Source organism: Muntiacus reevesi, chromosome 15 (assembly GCF_963930625.1).
Source record: "Muntiacus reevesi chromosome 15, mMunRee1.1, whole genome shotgun sequence".
NCBI lineage: Eukaryota > Metazoa > Chordata > Mammalia > Artiodactyla > Cervidae > Muntiacus > Muntiacus reevesi.
This window is the reverse complement of record NC_089263.1, coordinates 54,779,283-54,796,778: the sequence shown is the minus strand read 5'-3', so window position 1 is coordinate 54,796,778 and position 17,496 is coordinate 54,779,283. Positions and strand designations below refer to the sequence as shown.

Here is a 17,496-nt window from a genome sequence, read left to right as displayed (position 1 = left end):
TGTTTTCTGACGTAATAATTAATACATAGATAAAATATGAGGTTCTGAGCATAAACAGAGATTATGGATCCATGTTCATCGTATTTGGCTTTAAACATTTTAGAGTATACACTGGCATGGTCTACATTTCTATTTTCATTCCAAAAGTTCTTCACTTCTGAATACTAATTGTACATCATGAATCTTTCTCTGAAGGTCAAATTACTATCTTACAAAATTTTGAGCTTAGATCTCTTAAATGTTCTCTCTAAAAGAATTGTTCCACCCAAAAAAAGATTGACTACAGCAACTCACCTTGTAAAGAATGACAAGCAAGGCCTTCAACCACATCTGCCGGATGTGAGGCTTTAGGGACCAGAGGGAACAACGAGGTGGCTGTTGGAAATAATGCCGGAGTTGAGGACAAGAGCAGTATTTGAGCACCTGAACCACCAAGGGAAGAAGGTGTTTTCCCAAATTAATGTTATAGTCCATAACCTGAAACAGGAAAAAAATTTAACAACTGAAGGAAAACTATAAAGAATATTTATAAGCCAAAAGGAAAACTTTGAACCATCAAAACACGAGCAAAATCTTTAACAGGTATCTCACAAAATATTATTAATAATGGCCGGTATCCATAAAGGGACAAAAGTCCAACCTCACAAGGAATTTAAAAACTTGTAACTTCGTTTTCATCTACTTAATTGTCTAATTATTTATCTACTTAATTATATGCTGAAAATAAATGTACTCTTTGAAAATGTCCTATTAAACTACTGTGTGCGTGCTAAGTCACTTCGGTCATGTCCCACTCTTTGAGACCCCATGAACTGTAGCCAGCCAGGCTCCTCCATCCATGGGATTTTCCAGGCAAGAATGATGGAGCAGATTGCTGTGCCCTCCTGCAGGGGATCTTCCCGACCCAGCATGCAGGTGGGTTCTTTACCACTAGGCCACCTGGGAAGTCATATTAAACTATTAACTAGAATCAATGAAAGCATGTAGAGTTGGTAATTATGTGAGGAAACAGGCATTCTCAGACATCACTAGCAAGAGTAGTTCTCTAACGTTTCAGGAGAGCAATTCAGCAACATGTATTCAGAAGCAGGAAAAAGCACATAGCCTCTAAATAGCAATTAAACATATCCTAAGGAAATAAATCAGCCAGGCATTTCCAGATGTATGCATAAAGACAACCAGCATTATAACCATTCCAAATTGAAAATGACTTCCATATTCAACAATATGGAATTAGTAAAACAAAAGATTACTAAAAGATTAGTAAATCTTTTATATTTACTAGTAAATAATACATTTATTAGTAAATCTTTTATTAGTAATCTTTAGATTAGTAAATCTAAAGATTTAGTAATCTTTACAAAAGATTAATAAAACAACAGAATACTCTATAGACATTAAATGGAATATTGTACAAATTTATTTACATGATATGAGCTTCATAACAATTTTTAGGTTTAAAAGAGACATGGAATTTCCCAGTCAAGTATACTGGAGTGGGTTGCAAATTCCTTCTCCAGGGGATCTTTTTGACCCAGGGATCAAACCCAGGTCTCCTGCATTGCAGGCAGATTCTTTACCAACAGAGCCACCAGGGAAACCCAGACATATGTATGCATATAAATGTATATGCATACACATGCACACATTCAGGCACATATATATATCAGTACGTATAAATGATCCCGTCATTATAAAAAACGTGGACATATAACATATACACGTAGTTGAGGACAGGAGCACTTCAGCAACATGTATTCAGAAGCAGGAAAAAGCACATAGCTTTTATTAGAGCTTCTCTGTAACTCAAATGGTAAAGAATCTGCCTGCAATGTGGGAGACCTGGGCTCAATCCCCAGGTTGGGAAGTTCCCCTGGAGAATGGAATGGCTAGCCTCTCTAGTATTCTTACCTGGAGAATTTCATGGACAAAAGGAACCCAACAGGCTACAATGCATGGGTCACAAAGATTGGACACGACTGAGCGACTAACGCTACTACTACTAATGATCTTGAAACATGAGTTACAGAAGGTACTAGGGGAGGGCAGTCTAGATTTTTATCCTACTTATCACACAGATGGTAAAAGTGAAAGCTACCTCTACATGCACACACCTATGTATGTATGCATGTACATAGGAATGTATATAAATCTGGAGCCATCAACATATACCAAAATGTTACTAACTTATTTTGTCATGGGTTTCCTGGAGATTTATATTTTAATTTTTTGCTTATATTTTGAAAATAAATATACATAATGTGAATATAGAAAGAGAGAAGTGAGGGAGGAAGGGTAGTGAATTTTGCTATCTGCAGTGGTGTCTTCTGTCTCTATCATAGACAGGTGAGAATTAGTGATGATTCGTCTAGTTATCAGCACCAGCAGGAGACATGCATATTGCTCCCACATTTCTTCTCTGTGTTCACAATATCAATAATCTGTTTGAGCTAAATGGTAACAGCTATGATCATGAGTTCCTTCCATGTGACAGGCACTCATGAAGGTGATTTTCAATATGTTGTCTCTAATTTTTCCCCCCAAAATCTATTACCAATGAGCAAAGAAGCAAGGATGCTTAAGGCCATAACAGTTTTAATAACAGTGGCAGAGCTGAAATTCATATCCATTTCTCTCTAGCCCCAAGTTCTACACCCTTTGCAGATTAGGGCAGCCATTTTGGAAAGTTAGATTTGTAGCACTGAGGGATGCCCAGGGATTGAGCCTGGGTCTCCTGCATTGCAGACAGATTCTTTACCTTCTGAGCCACCTAGGAAGTCCATGTATATCTGATGGTCTATTAACTCTGCTCCTGGATCCATATCCCAAAAGAACTCTCACATTGTTGAATAAGGCTGCATGTACAGAATGGTTGGGGTTTCCCTGATGGCTCAGACTGTAAAGAACCTGCCTGCAATGCAGGAGACGCCAGTTCGATCCCTGGGTCAGGAAGATCCCCTGGAGAAGGAAATGGCTACCCTCTCCAGTATTCTTGCCTGGAGAATTCCATGGACAGAGGAGACTGGTGGGCTACAGTCCATGGGGTTGCAAAGAGTTGGACACAACTGAGCAACTGTCACTGGACTGTACAGAATGGTTACTGATGATCTATGTGAGAGGGTGAGGAGTTGGGAGCAATATGAGTGTCCATTACTGAAGGAATGGATAGTTAAATAATGAGAAATATACACCATGGTGTATAACACAGTAGTTAGGAGTAGCAAAGAAACATGGAAAATACCAATGATGATAATATGATATGCAGTAAGTTGAATGATTAACTCAAATCTCTACTTGAAGCTAAAAAAGGGAAAGGATTTAAAAAAAACAAAACCCTACAAACAAAAATTCCACACTCCTCTGCTGTTTAATGAATAGAGTTTCAATTGAGGATGATGAAAAAGTTTTAGAGATGAAAGTGGTGATGGTTACACAAGAATGTGAATATACTTACTGCAACTGAATAGTACATTTGAAAATGACTGAAATGCTAAGTTTTGGACTTCCCTGGTGGTCTAGTGGTTAAGAATCTGTCTGCCAATGCAGGGGACACAGGTTCGATCCCTGGCCCAGGAAGATCTCACATGTCATAGAGTGGCTAAGCCCGTGTGCCACAACTACTGAAAGAGAAATCCTGCATACAGCAACGAAGATCCAGTGCAGCCAAGAATAAATAAATATTTTTTTTTAATTCTTAAATGCTAAGTTTTATGTATACTCCCCTCCCCACCCCCTGCAAATCCCCAACTCCCTATATGTTATCAGGCTGCTGATGTCTTCTATATACCCCTAGGCTTCCCTGGTAGCTCAGAAGATAAAGAATCCAGCCGCAACACAGGAGACACAGGTTCAATCCCTGGGTCGGGAAATCCCCTGGAGAAAGGAATGGCTACCATGGACAAAGGACCCAGGCAGGGCTACAGCCCACAGGGTCGCAAAAGAGTCAGCCACAACTGAATGACTAACACAATAAAGTAACTTGTGCAGAACTTGACACTCAACCAATGTTGGCTAAATGGAATTTAATGACCTGTTTGTACTAAAAGCCTAATGGCAGGACTCGCGAAAGCTTCCACTTACCTGGGCAATTCCTGCAATGAATGCATTAAAGCAAGTTGACAGGCGCATTTTTTGAGGCGCGATCATGAAGCAACCCTCCTGCTGGTCATAGCCGAGTAAGACGTACAGGTGCCGCTTGACCGTGTTGAAGGCCTTGGCGCTGTTGATGTCCGACTCGGCGCTGCTCTCATCCTTGGCCATGAACTTCATGAGCACTGTGATCAGCTGGTGCACTGTCTGGTGGTCGATTCCAGCATCCTCAGGGAGCAGGTCCTTGATGGTGTTGTCATTCTCAGGGGACTGTTGTCCTGTCAGTACAAGAAAGGCCATCAGTGGGTGGCTCCCCCACAGGTAAGTTTACAGTCAAATTTCACTTATCGATAAAGCACCACTTTATTTGCTGCCTCTAAATATTTAAAGGTCTGTTCTAGACAAACTCGGACATAACATGGCCTACTAAGCAAAGCACTGCTCCCAGGATGGAAGTTATGTTGTTGTATCAACAACCAATTTGGGAAGAATGTGTGTGTGCTAAGTCGCTTCAGTCGTGTTGGACTCTGCGATCCCATGGACTGTAGCCCACCAGACTCCTCTGTCCATGGGATTCTCAAGGCAAGAATACTGGAGTGGGTTGCCATGCCCTCCTCGAGGGGATCTTCCCCACCCAGGGATCGAACCCCGGGACTCTTAATATCTCCTGCTTTGGCAGGCAGGTTCTTTACCACTAGCGCCAACTGGGAAGAATAAGGGAATGCAAATAAAAACATGGCACTAGAAAGCAAAGTTATCTTCAAACAGCAAGACAAATACCTACACCAAATTTGCATTTAGAGAACTTTTAAATACCTTAGCAAAGTTTTATCTTAATAAAGAGACATTTTCCTTCCAGCTTTGTAAAATAAATAGGTAAGAATAACCACAAGATAATATTCATCAAATCTGCTGAGCAACTAAAACATCCATTGGGTTACTTGGTTTAAATTATTATCTCAATTCAGTTATGTTCAAAAATCAGCTGAGGCAAAAAAGAAGTTTCCTTCTCCAAATCCTGAGATAACAGCAGTGAGTACTCTTTGAATTATACATTCAAAATTAGAAATAGCAAATTATAAGCCCTGCTGTATGTAATGAGAAAACACAAGGGGTGGGAGGGCACAGACAGAAAGAAAGAAGCATGAACTTTTAAAAACAGAAAAACGCCACATGAAGGTGAGCTGAAAGTTCACATGCAAAGAAAAAATACCTTAGCCCCTAACTTACTCTTAGCCTAACAAATAATCACATCTGAACAGGTCCCTGACATGGACTTTCTCAGTTATTTCTCAAAGTCAGAAATTATACCCTGTCTCCCCTTGTTTTCTGCCCTTTAGTTTAGGACTTTGAGGGAAGGAAAAATGAGATTTGCTCTCCTATACTTATATTTGGGGCCTTATTCAAAATATGCTCTGCATTCTTTTCCTTCCTTTGACATGAGAATTTCTGAATTGGAAACAAAGCTTTTGCCTGCTGTGTTAGATCAGCACACATCATTCTCATCTCTCATTCTGAGAGAAAACATTCTAAATGATGACAAGCTTTGGTTACAAATCATTATACAGCAAACTTTGATTCTATCCATTTAAATTACAGCATGCAGAATACAACAAAGAGCTAGGTAGTCAGTCATATTCTTTAATTCCTCAACTAATCTGTCTTCCAGGATCAACCAAGAGAAACAAGATAGAAGGAATGTTTCCTGGAGGCCACAGAAATTAGTTGTGGAGCCTAAACACTTTCTCTGAGGTAGTGATATGAACGTAATGTCAAATTCCAAATTTACTAGCTTGAAACTGCACATAGTACAGTTTATGTGTTTGGCTGTCTAGTCTTCCCCAGATGATCAGAAGAATGTTGATCTGCTCAAAAGTGATACCCTAAGATGGGATCTTGGCAATGAGTGAAAAGTTCACAGAATCAACTAAGTCTAAGAACGTCTAATACAGGGGAAATCACCTAACAAACTTCACTACAACCCTTGGACATTAACATTTTCTGTCTCATAGTCTGTTCATGAAGGAATAAATATGTGCAGTGTACTTTAGAGACATTTTTTATCAAAAATTATTCAAATAAAACCTAAAGATTTGTTTATGATGCTGTTTCACATGCAGGAATAGTCAGTAAGTTGTTAATATTATCATTATTTATTAAGCAGACATGGGCCACCAGAAAAAAAAAAATCAATTCATGTGGAACATCCTATTTCATGAAAGGTCATAAATATAAAGCACTGATGTTTAGTATAATTAAATGTTTGAAATAGAAGATAAGACCAAATCCTCATTTAAAAAGTTTAGAGAACTATCTTTTCAGCATTGAAAAATATTTAATCTTGATTTTTCTTTTCTTCAGAGTATTATTACTTTACAACTAGAAGGAGGTTATTGCTTTGGGCAAGTTTGGGCCAAAAACCTGACAAGTATGGGAATCTAGGTTCCCTGCAGGGTTCAATGCTGTTGTAGCAGCAAGTGATGGCTGTTATGATGCTATAGATTCATTCCTCAATTCATGTTAGCTCTGGGGGGCAAGGTTTAGGAGAGCACGCTATCACTCAGTTCTGCTCGGCCACCTCCAAGCCCAGACTGGCTAGACTCCAAAGCCCCAACGTTAAAATAGAACTGAGGAGCATTCAAGGAGGAGATGCACCTTTGTTGTCCAGCCCTGAGAGTCCAGAGAACTCAGACAGAAGAAAGGGAGCTCCAGACAAGGCTCTGCTAGGACATGGGCTCCCCATTTCCTCCTATCACCTCAAGTCTAGAAAATAAACCATCAGACTTCAACTTTAAATATTTCAAATCTCTTCGCCCCACCGCAAATAGATAACCATTTTCAAAGTGTGTCGTCTTAACATTTCAAATCAAATCGTATTTTCCCAGTGACTAAGTATCATTTCACAAAGGTCCTATCTTCATTTTAGATTGATCTTCATTGATCTGCAGTGCTTAGCTTTTAGGTCGTGGCTTTTTGCTTTCCCTGAGTAATGAGTGATCATTAACAAACCATTAAGTGTATTGAAAAAAGAACTGGTTAATGGAGCCTTTCTCATAAAGTGAAAAAAAAAAGTCTTTTTTAATTCCAATAATTCACTTCTTCAAGTGAGGGCTTTGAAAGTCTGTACTTTGTATATTGTCTTTCTTTTAAAGGACTGTAAGAATGTGATTGGCACCACTCTTCATTAAGAAAAGTTACCTTAATCAAACCCCTAAGAAAAATGAGGTTAGGAAAGCTGAAATTTTCTTTATTGATAAAGACAATATTACTGGTTTAGTTATCTATAAAGGATATAAAATTTCCATTTTAAAACGAAATGCCTATAATATTTTCTCCAAACTGTGACAATGAACATATTTACTTTTGAATTCTAGTCTATAAAATTCTTATATCTGTTTTAACTTTAGAGACTGAACATGTTAAGAGATTTGATTTTCTCATTTTTGCAAAGAAAACTGTAAACAACTTTATTGTCATGGGGGTAGAACTATTCCTAGCGTAACTTTAACACAGACTTGGTCCATCACGATCTGTCCACAGGGTGGCACAACTGATTGAAATGCCACAGTAGAATGCAATTTTATTTACTCAGAAGATCTGAAACCAGGCAGGATCAGGATCTGCTTTTCCAGACATCTCCTACTGCTCCATCCCAGAAGCTCAGCATCCTTACATAAACACTGGGCTGCTTCTGGATCTCAGAATGGAGCCAGCCTTTTGTACCTTGCTGCCTTCTCTCATGGTGCTCTATTCACCTTGCAAGGTGGCCCTCCACCCTCACCCCCACTTTTATCCCATGAATGTGGCCCCCAGGAGCCCTTCTTATTAATATGCCCACCCTCCTCTCAGCAACTGTGATCCCTAAATTCTATAAATCTCTAAAAACAAGAAAGGAGGGGAGAATAAAGACTCCTCGAAGGCAAGTGCTATGTCTTATCCAAATTTTACACCTCTCACAGAACAGGTGGCAGTGATTGGCATATAGTAGATGTTCATTACTTGTAAATGTTTAAGTGCCCTGAATTTAAGTAAATATTTCAGATCTTTTCTACGTGGGAAAAAAATGGATGAAGTCCCCAAACAGCAAGGAAATAGGTAGGGAAATAGAGAACAGCTCTCTGTGTAAGTCAACTCACTAACACCTCCAACAAGTGACAATTAGGTAGTGGAAGGAGGTTTCCGTGAGTTTACTCTACATTTGGTCCAGAGAAACCAACAATCGAGCACTATAAATGAGTCCGCATTATGTTGGTAGTTCTAACTGCACCACCTCACTGATCTCCCTAGCTCATTAATGCAACTTGAGCCTTCGTTCACAGCAGTTCTGTTGTGTGTGCGCAGAGCCACAGAAGGGCTGGAAAGACGGGGCCGGATGCTGACTGCAAAGCCTCATACACCTCCCATCTCTGTCGCCGCCTCTTCCTATCCCATGTCTCTCGTGACTTACCTCCTACCCACCTGTCTCAGCCTGGCTGAGAAGTCACCTGTCCACAAGACCTTCCCTATTGCGTCCAGCTCTCCTCCCACTGCAGTTGACATGAATGAACCTGTTCTACTATCACTTTCTCTGGAGATGAGAGTTCACTTATGTTCATACTTTATCTCTCTTACTTGACTATAAGCAAGTGGAGAGTATAAACATTTCTGATGTATCTTTACTTCCTCCTAATACAGCAGGTGCCCAATAATTCCTTGTTCAATAGAAACTCTCATTTCCAAAACTATCATTTCAAACAAGGGCATTCCTATAAAAACAATTAAATTCTAATGCAAGAGACCCAGGTTTGATCTGTGGGTTGGGAAGATCCCAATTTTGCAAGTTAGTGAAAACATGAACTGTTAACCACCTCTAGAAAAAAAGACAGAGCCTCAAGAGAAGTTAGTTGGAATTTTAAGCTGAACACTAAGAGGGAGGCAGAAATACAAGAGAGTTTTACCTATGATACCCAGTATTAAGAACATTCTCTTGTTGATATAAATTCAGACCAAGAGATCTTAAGATTTCTCTTTAGGTTGTAGTAGAATTGAAAGTATCCATGTCCCTTTAGGGATTAGATTGGCTCTTCAGACCAATTTGTGAATCTTATTCAGGAAGATCCTTTGGTCTGGACACCCATGGGCTTATGTCACACTGTAGCGGGCCTGAATGCCCAGGTCAACTTCCTGACAAGACTGGTGTCCTCGCATACCCTAGGACAGGAATACCCTTAGACAAACTCATTGAGAGGTAGCTATAGTGGAAAGGAAAGCAGGTCAAGTCTCCTGGACTCAAGTCTCTAACATTTAATTAGTTACCTGTGACCTTGAGCAAATCAGGCAAGCAGAATTACTTAGCCCCTCATGACCTCAGTTTTCCTGTCTGTATATAAAGTGGAAAAAAATACTTTATGTATATGCAGAATTGTTGTGAAATTAAAATTAGATAATTTGCATTAAAAACACTCTTTATAAAGAGGTACTCTACATATATAAATGTTGTTGCTGTTTTTATTATTAACATTACATACCTACTATTATTTAATTACTCATTCCAGGGGATGAGAATGAGATATAATTAAATTAAATATAATTAAATGAGAATGAGGTTGATACCATTTCAGTATTGTCCAATTATAACCTACGGTAACTGCTGAATTGTATTCAATTACTATTCAAAAGGTGTTCTGAATCACCAAAAACAAAGAATTCCTGGTTCTCACAGCATCAGTGCAAAAACAGCTTATATATAATTTATAATTATACCAACTTCCGATTAGCAGGTGAAACTGTGTATTTCATCAGTTAGGATTAAATGAAGGTATGAGCTCCTGCTAGCACTACCATACATGTCTTGCAAGACAGATCAAGACATGTGGGCTTGAGATCCAGATCTGTCATCAACAAGCTTGTAAAACTTGTTCCTTTCTGGAAGCCTCAGTTTCCCTCTTCTGGAAAATGAGAATGCTAACACAGCTCTAATATTTCAGCTATGACAGTCTATGAATTTTACTTATATGCACAGAGGTCTTTGAGATAAATATATATATATACTTATGAGTGACTCATGTTATTGTACGGCAGAAACCAACACAAATTTGTAAAGCAATTATCCTCCAATTAAAAATAAAATGTTAAAAAAAAAAAAAGATTATTAACTCAAAAAAAAAAAAGTCACAGAGTAACACAACTCTTTGGTAGCCTTGCAGAATTTCCCCTCTCTACAAGCATGTTTCTGTTGCAAAATTTGCTATGGGCAATATATAAAGGCTAAGATCAGAGTGTCATAAACTGTATATCCAGCCCAAAGTTTTGACTTAAACACCAACTAAAATTAAGTCTTGCTGCATATTTAAAGGACATCTCCCTTATTTCGGGCCTAATCAATAAGAGGTTTTGCATAGAGAAGTTCATTACTTGTTCCAAAAAAAAAGTATGTTCCTTAAACAGCAAGGCCTTTGGTTTCTATTTAATTACTATCTTAAATCACCCTGTACAATCCTATGATTATCCTGGCGTGTCTTTGCTTCCAAGGTAAAACACTCAGTGTTCAGTAAATAATAATGAAAAAATGAAAAACTAGTTTGAAATTGCCTTATAAGCTGAGCCATCTGTTTCCAAATCTAAGCAAGTTTTGCTTATGGTGGTATCATGTAATTACCCCTTCAGAAGCTTCAGCTTTTTATTTAATTTAAACAATGCTGTTATTTGCTCTTTTTCCATCTGATCACTTTTGGTGGAACAATTAGACACCTAACAGCTTTTCTTAACTTCCAGATACATATGGATATGTTTTTCCAAAGACATGTGACAGGACTCCTATGATAGGATTGTTTAAATGGGTAACAATAAAGACTAGCTTTTCAACTAAGCCTTAAGACAAAAAGATATCGTGAGATAAAGATAATTTATGAAATGGCCTAAGAACCGATCTCAAAAAGACTTAACTGAAGAGGAAATGGACAATTTTCATATTTTTAATGACACACAGGGTCAGAAATTCTTATTTTTATTCCTAAAAAAAAAAAAAACTCAGCAGAGTTGAGGCCTGAGTGATGCTTAAAACAAAGTAGAGAGAGGGGGACTTCCCTGGGGGTCCAGTGGTTAAGAATTTGCCTTCCAATGCAGGGGATGAGGGTTCGATCCATGCTCAGGGAAATAAGATCCCACGTGTTATGGGGCAACTGAGCCGGAGCGCCTCAGCTAAAGAGCCTGTGCGCTCTAAAGCCCGTGCTCCACAACGAACAGCCCATGCGCTGCAATGAAGACCCAGCACAGCCCAAAACAAAACAAAAAAAACAACATAGAGGGACTCTGCGAGGTTTCTGCTATCCCTTTAATCTCATCAGTTTTCAAAGAGAAAATACACTTTGACGAACATCTGCCATTTGCATTCCTAACATTAGGGGCTCTCTCTCTTCTCCTCCCCTCCCACCCCTCACTGGTTCTCTTTCTAGCAGATTCTTTTTTTAATAAATTTATTTATTTATTTACTGGCTGTGATGGGTCTTCATTGCTAGGCATGGACTTCTCTAGTTGCAGTGAGCGGGGCTGCTCTGACATGCAGGCTTCTCGCTGTGGGGGCTCCCGTGCTGCGTTAGCCCCGGCTCTAGAATGCACAGGCTTCAGGGGTTGCGGCGCATGGCTGAGCTACCCCGCCACATGTGGGATCTTCCCAGACCAGAGATCAAACCCATGTCCCCTGCATTGACACGTGGTTTCTCAACCACTAGATCACCAGGGAAGTCCCTTTAGAACACATTCTTGAATGTCTTCTTACTTGAAATTTTCCTTCTGAGAGTATCAGTACCATTCTGAAAAGTTTATTTTAAAACTATTCTTAGATGAAGAACCAGACATTGTATAGCATAATACATAGGTGGTAGTTAACTAGGTTTGTTTTGGACAAATAGGCAGGTACTAAGAATCTCCACAATTTTCCCAACAAGCACAGCATCAAGTGTATAGATAACATTCGGTCTGTAGTAGATTTGGCAGCATCCCTTCAACCCTAAAGATACTTCATGATAAACTAATCTATCAAAATATCAAAGGATAGTTACACTCTACCAAGCTGAATATGATCCTCTAAAGAATGGATATCCTCCTTTCTCTGAGAGACAGAAATGCATGTGAGAGTTGCAAAGAATCAGAAATGGCTAAGGGGATGAGTGAATGATGGTGGCTTAAATGTATAACCTTTTAAAATGTAAATGAAATGCTTTTCCTAGAGCAGATATATATGAAAGTAATATTTCTATGTGTAAAAACACATACAAATATAAGTGCTATGCATCATTCTATTCATACTGGCTCTCGGGGGAAAAAGTGCACACTTGGGTAACAGGATGCTTCTTACTGGACCATAAGTTAACAGGTTTAAAAGTCATCTGCCAATTTGAAAATGGAAAGAATTGCCATGTCAGGGACTCAAACACTTGAGCATCTGGGGTGAAACCCTTCGAGCTTTCCAATCGTAATTATATCACTCAGGTCCAGTTAGAGACACCTCATTCTTTACCTTGTCCACCTGTGATAGACACTTGCACACAGCCCTTCAACGTCAGAAGTACCCACCTGGCGTTTGTTCGGGTGTCCCACCGAGAGCTGGAGCAGACTGCTCATGCCTGGTCAACCTCACAGCTTAAAAATCAACAACAACTCTATTTAAATAAGCATTAAAAACAACTTGAGCCTAGAAAACATACTCAGCTCTAACTGCATTGGATAGCAGGAGTAAGTTTTGCTTTCTTATTTGTAATTAACATCACAGACAAGAGGTTTATATCCCAAAAGTTTTGTGGTTTTCTTTGAATCTAAAGAACATCCTTCAATGTGACTTCAATTCTTAACCTTCAAAATTGTCATGTGAATCAATGAACAAGAAATATCAATAAATAAACTTTAGGTCCCAAACTGATTAGTTATATAGAAGAGCTGTGAAATTCATATAGAAATTATAATTTATTTAATTTAAGTACTGCTTTCTAGGATCTAATGCAGTTTCACCTGGTCCTGATACTGCTAGAGGTTATTCTTAAATGGCCATCTCTTATTTATCTTTGATCCCTGAAAAGTTGAGTTATTGATTGCTTAAAGGGCTTTCAATGACTCTTCCAAAATTCAAAATACCACATTTCCATAGCTTGTCATAAAATAGAGAAAATGCAATAAACAAAATAAAATCATATTTATGATTAAAAATGGTTATGTCACATAAAGCTGTCTTCTAAGAAATGCCAATGAAAAAGTAAACATTTCAGCTTCCGACAGGATAAAAAAATATGTTTTATGATGTTATTAACTTCACAACAGTTATTTAAAAATAAATCATTTCATAAATGTTATAAGTTAGCACTATATTTAATGCATTCATTCACTAATATGATGACAGTTATGTTTTTAATTATTTGTCATTTGTAAGCCATTGCTAATTGTTATAGTTCATCTAGTTATTTGATAATTTTTGTCTTCTTTAAAACTGCTATGTAAGGAAAGACCTTTGGAAAACAATAATATATGTTCTTTTTTTTTTTAGATGGCAATGATGTTTGTCTTTATAAATTATCTGGTGAAGGTGGGCAGAAATACAACTTCTCCTCAGTCTTATTTTTTCTTTTTTTGAAAACACCATTATTATTGGTTTTCTGGGAGTCTGCTGGCTGCCTTTGTCTTGCATTCCAAATTTCCACTCTCCCCTCTTAGTTGTCATGGGTCTTGTCAGAGTTTCATCCAGGAAACTCTTAGGTTACAATACTAGTGGTGGAAACCTCCATATTCTAGGACTTAGGAACAAATGCTTTTTCTGCATTTCATGCCATGCATCAGTGGATATGCTGGCTTCTACGTCTCAAAACAATCCACTGCTGGATCAGGGCTTTGCTTCACCAGCAGCTGGGAAAAGCCATCCAGGGCACTGATACACCTGGGGGGACCCTCTAGGGAACCTGAAGGAGCTCGGTTTGCTACGTACATTACTCTCTGTGAACATTCAACAAGACAGGTCAGCCTCAGAAAGACATCAAACAGATTTAAAGGGAGGATGGAAGAAGATACTCAACGGATTTTGGAGGTTAGGGTCTCGGGGAGGGAGAGCGCCCTCTTGGATTCCGCGGGTCCTTTCACGCTGTCTCGGAGGGAACGCACGCTTTTCTGGCGGTTCCTTGCAAAACGAGCCCTCTTAATCTTCCACAACGCGGCATCACTGAGGTTAGCGACGTTGGTCCTCACAGCAGTGATAGCTTTGCAAAAGGAATTAGAGGTGATCATTTTCCTTAACTAGCTAAGTTATGTACAACTAGTCTGAAATAACCCATCTGTGTATATTTTCAATATTAAAAATCATTTCCATGGATACACTTCTCATTCATCTGTCTCCCTCTATGATAAGATTTATATTTTAAAAAATGTAACTATTACCTGTTTCAACTATCACTTATCATTTTTCTGTTTAAACTGTAAGGTTAAATTACCTAATTTCGTCATCACTGGATAAATAGTCGAGTGACCAAAGTCTTTCCTCCATCTATTTAGAGCTGCAGGTAACTAATTACTAAGCAAGGAAGCGTAAATTTACCAAGTGCAAATAAATCTCACAAGCTGCTCACAAACATAAACACAATGATTGAATAATATTTAAGGAACACAGAGTCACAAATGGTTCTCATTGGTCCCCAAATAAATGAGAATTTAATGTTGAAATGCCAGAAAATAGTTAACCTGCAGACCACCACAGTAGATATTCGATAAACATTTGATGAACTGAATCCGTGAAGTCAAGGTAGTTTCCATAACGGGAAATGAAACAACATGCAGAGAACCCAGCTTATCCAGCAAGCACAGAATAGGAACTGACTTTCAAAGCAAGATCTTTGTTTTGCTTACTTGTAGGAAAAGGAAATTCTTTGTTACAATCCAAATGTAGCTGAGCTTCCAAAGAAAGCGTTTCAAATCTGTTGACAAAGAACTCCCAGCTCAAAGCAGGAATATCTTGCTTGAGAAAATGCAAGAGTAAAAGCTTGCTCAGTATTGTGGGTCGATCTTTAACCACAGTATCAAACTGGAAGTCAAGACAAAGACACAGACCCTGGAGAAGAGGTTTAAAAAAAGTCAGATGTACACACACCAAGCAAAGTGAAATAAGACAACACATACTCCTCAATACATACTTATAACGGAGAATGATTCAATTGAAATCTTCTTGGATTGGACTTTTGGTAGGTGAAAAAATGTGGGAGAGACATTTCTCCTAATCATTGAATATCTCTTGAATTTTGACTCAGAAATCTGAGCTACATGTATATTACTGATTTTTCTGATACATTGTATAATAACCATTTACTCCAAATACTCAATACTATGAGCAACTTTCACTGTCTACTATCTATGTGCATTCTAAAATGTAGTTTTGGAAGTATGATTCTCTTAATAGACAGGACAGGCATTAAAAAAGAACATTGGTTTGACGGTATATGGATTAAGTGGTTAATGTACAAAGTATCAGAAAAAATCAATAATATACATGTGGCTCAAATTTCTAAGTCAAAATTCAAGGAATATTCAATGATTAGGAGAAACTCCTCTCCCACACTCTTTTTTCCTACAAAAAAGAAGATGCACTTCCACTTACTAGCCATGTGACTCTGAAAAAGTTACTTAATCTTTCTCTCAACTTCTCTATCTGTAAATTTGGAACACACAAGAGGCTATTGTGAGGATTAAATGAGGTAATGCATGATGGAACAATTTAATACATTGCCCTGGAAATACAATACACATTTCACAAATTTTGGTTCTTCCCATTATCATTACTTTAAATAATAACAATATGCAAATATGGAAAAACAACAGAACAGGACTTTGGAGGATCTAAACTTGGTTCTCTTCTGAATTTACTCTGTGTTCTTTGAGAAGTCACATTATCTCTCTGAGACTTCATTTCTTCAAGTATAAAATAAAGGTGCCAAATAGGATAAACAAATCTCTCCAGGTCTCATATTTCATGTCTCTCTGATGTTATTTGTGGCATTTTGTTTCAACAGCATATTTACCTTCTCTTATTTTGCTCTGATCTATATTATTATTCATCTGATTTCTCTTAGCATCTAGCTTTAATCACAAGAACTTCCCATCCTGGGGCTTCCCTAGTAGTTCAGGTGGTTAAGAGTCTGCCTGCAATGCAGGAGAACTGGGTTCCATCCCTGGACCAGGAAGACTCACTGGAGAAGGAAATGGCAACCCACATCAGTATTCTTGTCTGGAAAACCCCATGGACAGAGGAACCTAGCAATCTGCAGTTCATGGGATTGCAAAAAGTCAGACATGACTGAGCGACTAACACTTTGACTTTTCACTTCTTCTCACCCTGGAGTTAGTTGAATGGTAGAAAATAAACCAGCCTAGTTTAAAAGTCTGTCACATACAAAAAGTTATACAACACTGCATCTGGCAGAAATGATAGCAGCATGGGGACAAAAACTGAAAAAAAAGAATCAACATACAAACCAAGAGGTCTGTTAATATGTTATGGTTCTGAGATGTTGTTCCCAATTTAAAAATTTCCAGTGTTGAAATTAGAAGCTGAGTTAGTAAAGACTTCCTTAGACGCATGTTCTTTGAGAATTCGGAGAGGGACATGCAGGAATACAGCACTGAGACTTTTAATAGTACAGAATGTGGAAAAATACACAGTGCACAGATTGTTAGCACACAAAATGTGAAATGTTAAGCTGCAAAGCCTCATGACAATCAAGAAGTCTACAGTTATGACCTAGGACAGTGACCTCAGGTTCATTCCCTGGATTCAGTGGCCATGATAATGACTAGTCTACCTATCAGTTATCACAGGGGTTTATAAGAATCAAAGGGGAAAATGCAGGATATCACTTAAGAAAGGATAATGTGCTATACAAGGATGGAATAAAGTTGTTATTATGAAGTTCTATCGATATTAGATTAAGAAGCAAAGTTGTCACCAGTGAGTAAATATCTCTCAAAGTCCTTCTCCAAGCACAAAAAAATTCTGGTGTTATCATCAGCAGCAGCATTTTGTGGGTGCTATGTGACAAATGACTCAGTAAGCTGGTACAGTCGAGCAGGGCGCCATTTGCGGAGCAGACAATGCACATCACAGGGCAGGAACATCACCTGCAGCGCTGGCCTCTTTATGGTGTCAAGCAGGAGACCCGCCCTCGTAGCCACAGCTGGGTTGACGTCCTCCACAGCTGTCAGGAAGCAGCAGAAGGCGTGTGCCAGGGAGTATTTCAGTAGGTGGTTTTTGGTCACTGAGTGAATATCCAGAAATCTACAAATTACAGCCACTTTTTCCACTGCAATATCAAAGGCACACAACAACACAAAATGACATTTATTTAGACAGTCTGAGAAATGAACCCACAGAGGAAAAAGTTAGTTCTGGGTGCCCTCACACTG

The 17,496-nt window shown here is 38.6% G+C and overlaps 1 protein-coding gene across 3 annotated transcripts in view; it reads right to left on the bottom strand.

Annotated features, from left to right (window-relative positions):
• UNC79 (unc-79 homolog, NALCN channel complex subunit) overlaps positions 1–17,496 on the bottom strand; it is a 207,120-nt gene that overhangs the window by 87,483 nt on the left and 102,141 nt on the right. For 2 of the 3 annotated variants that reach the window (XM_065906594.1, XM_065906593.1), the window contains exons 21-25: positions 17,212–17,393; positions 14,950–15,151; positions 14,127–14,306; positions 4,081–4,367; positions 295–477 (exon numbers count right to left, since the gene is read on the bottom strand). In XM_065906594.1, coding sequence (XP_065762666.1) covers positions 295–477; positions 4,081–4,367; positions 14,127–14,306; positions 14,950–15,151; positions 17,212–17,393 — 1,034 coding nt within the window. Of the gene's footprint in view, positions 1–294; positions 478–4,080; positions 4,368–12,642; positions 12,709–14,126; positions 14,307–14,949; positions 15,152–17,211; positions 17,394–17,496 lie in introns of all 3 variants that reach the window. The other variant, XM_065906592.1, reaches the window with a different exon arrangement.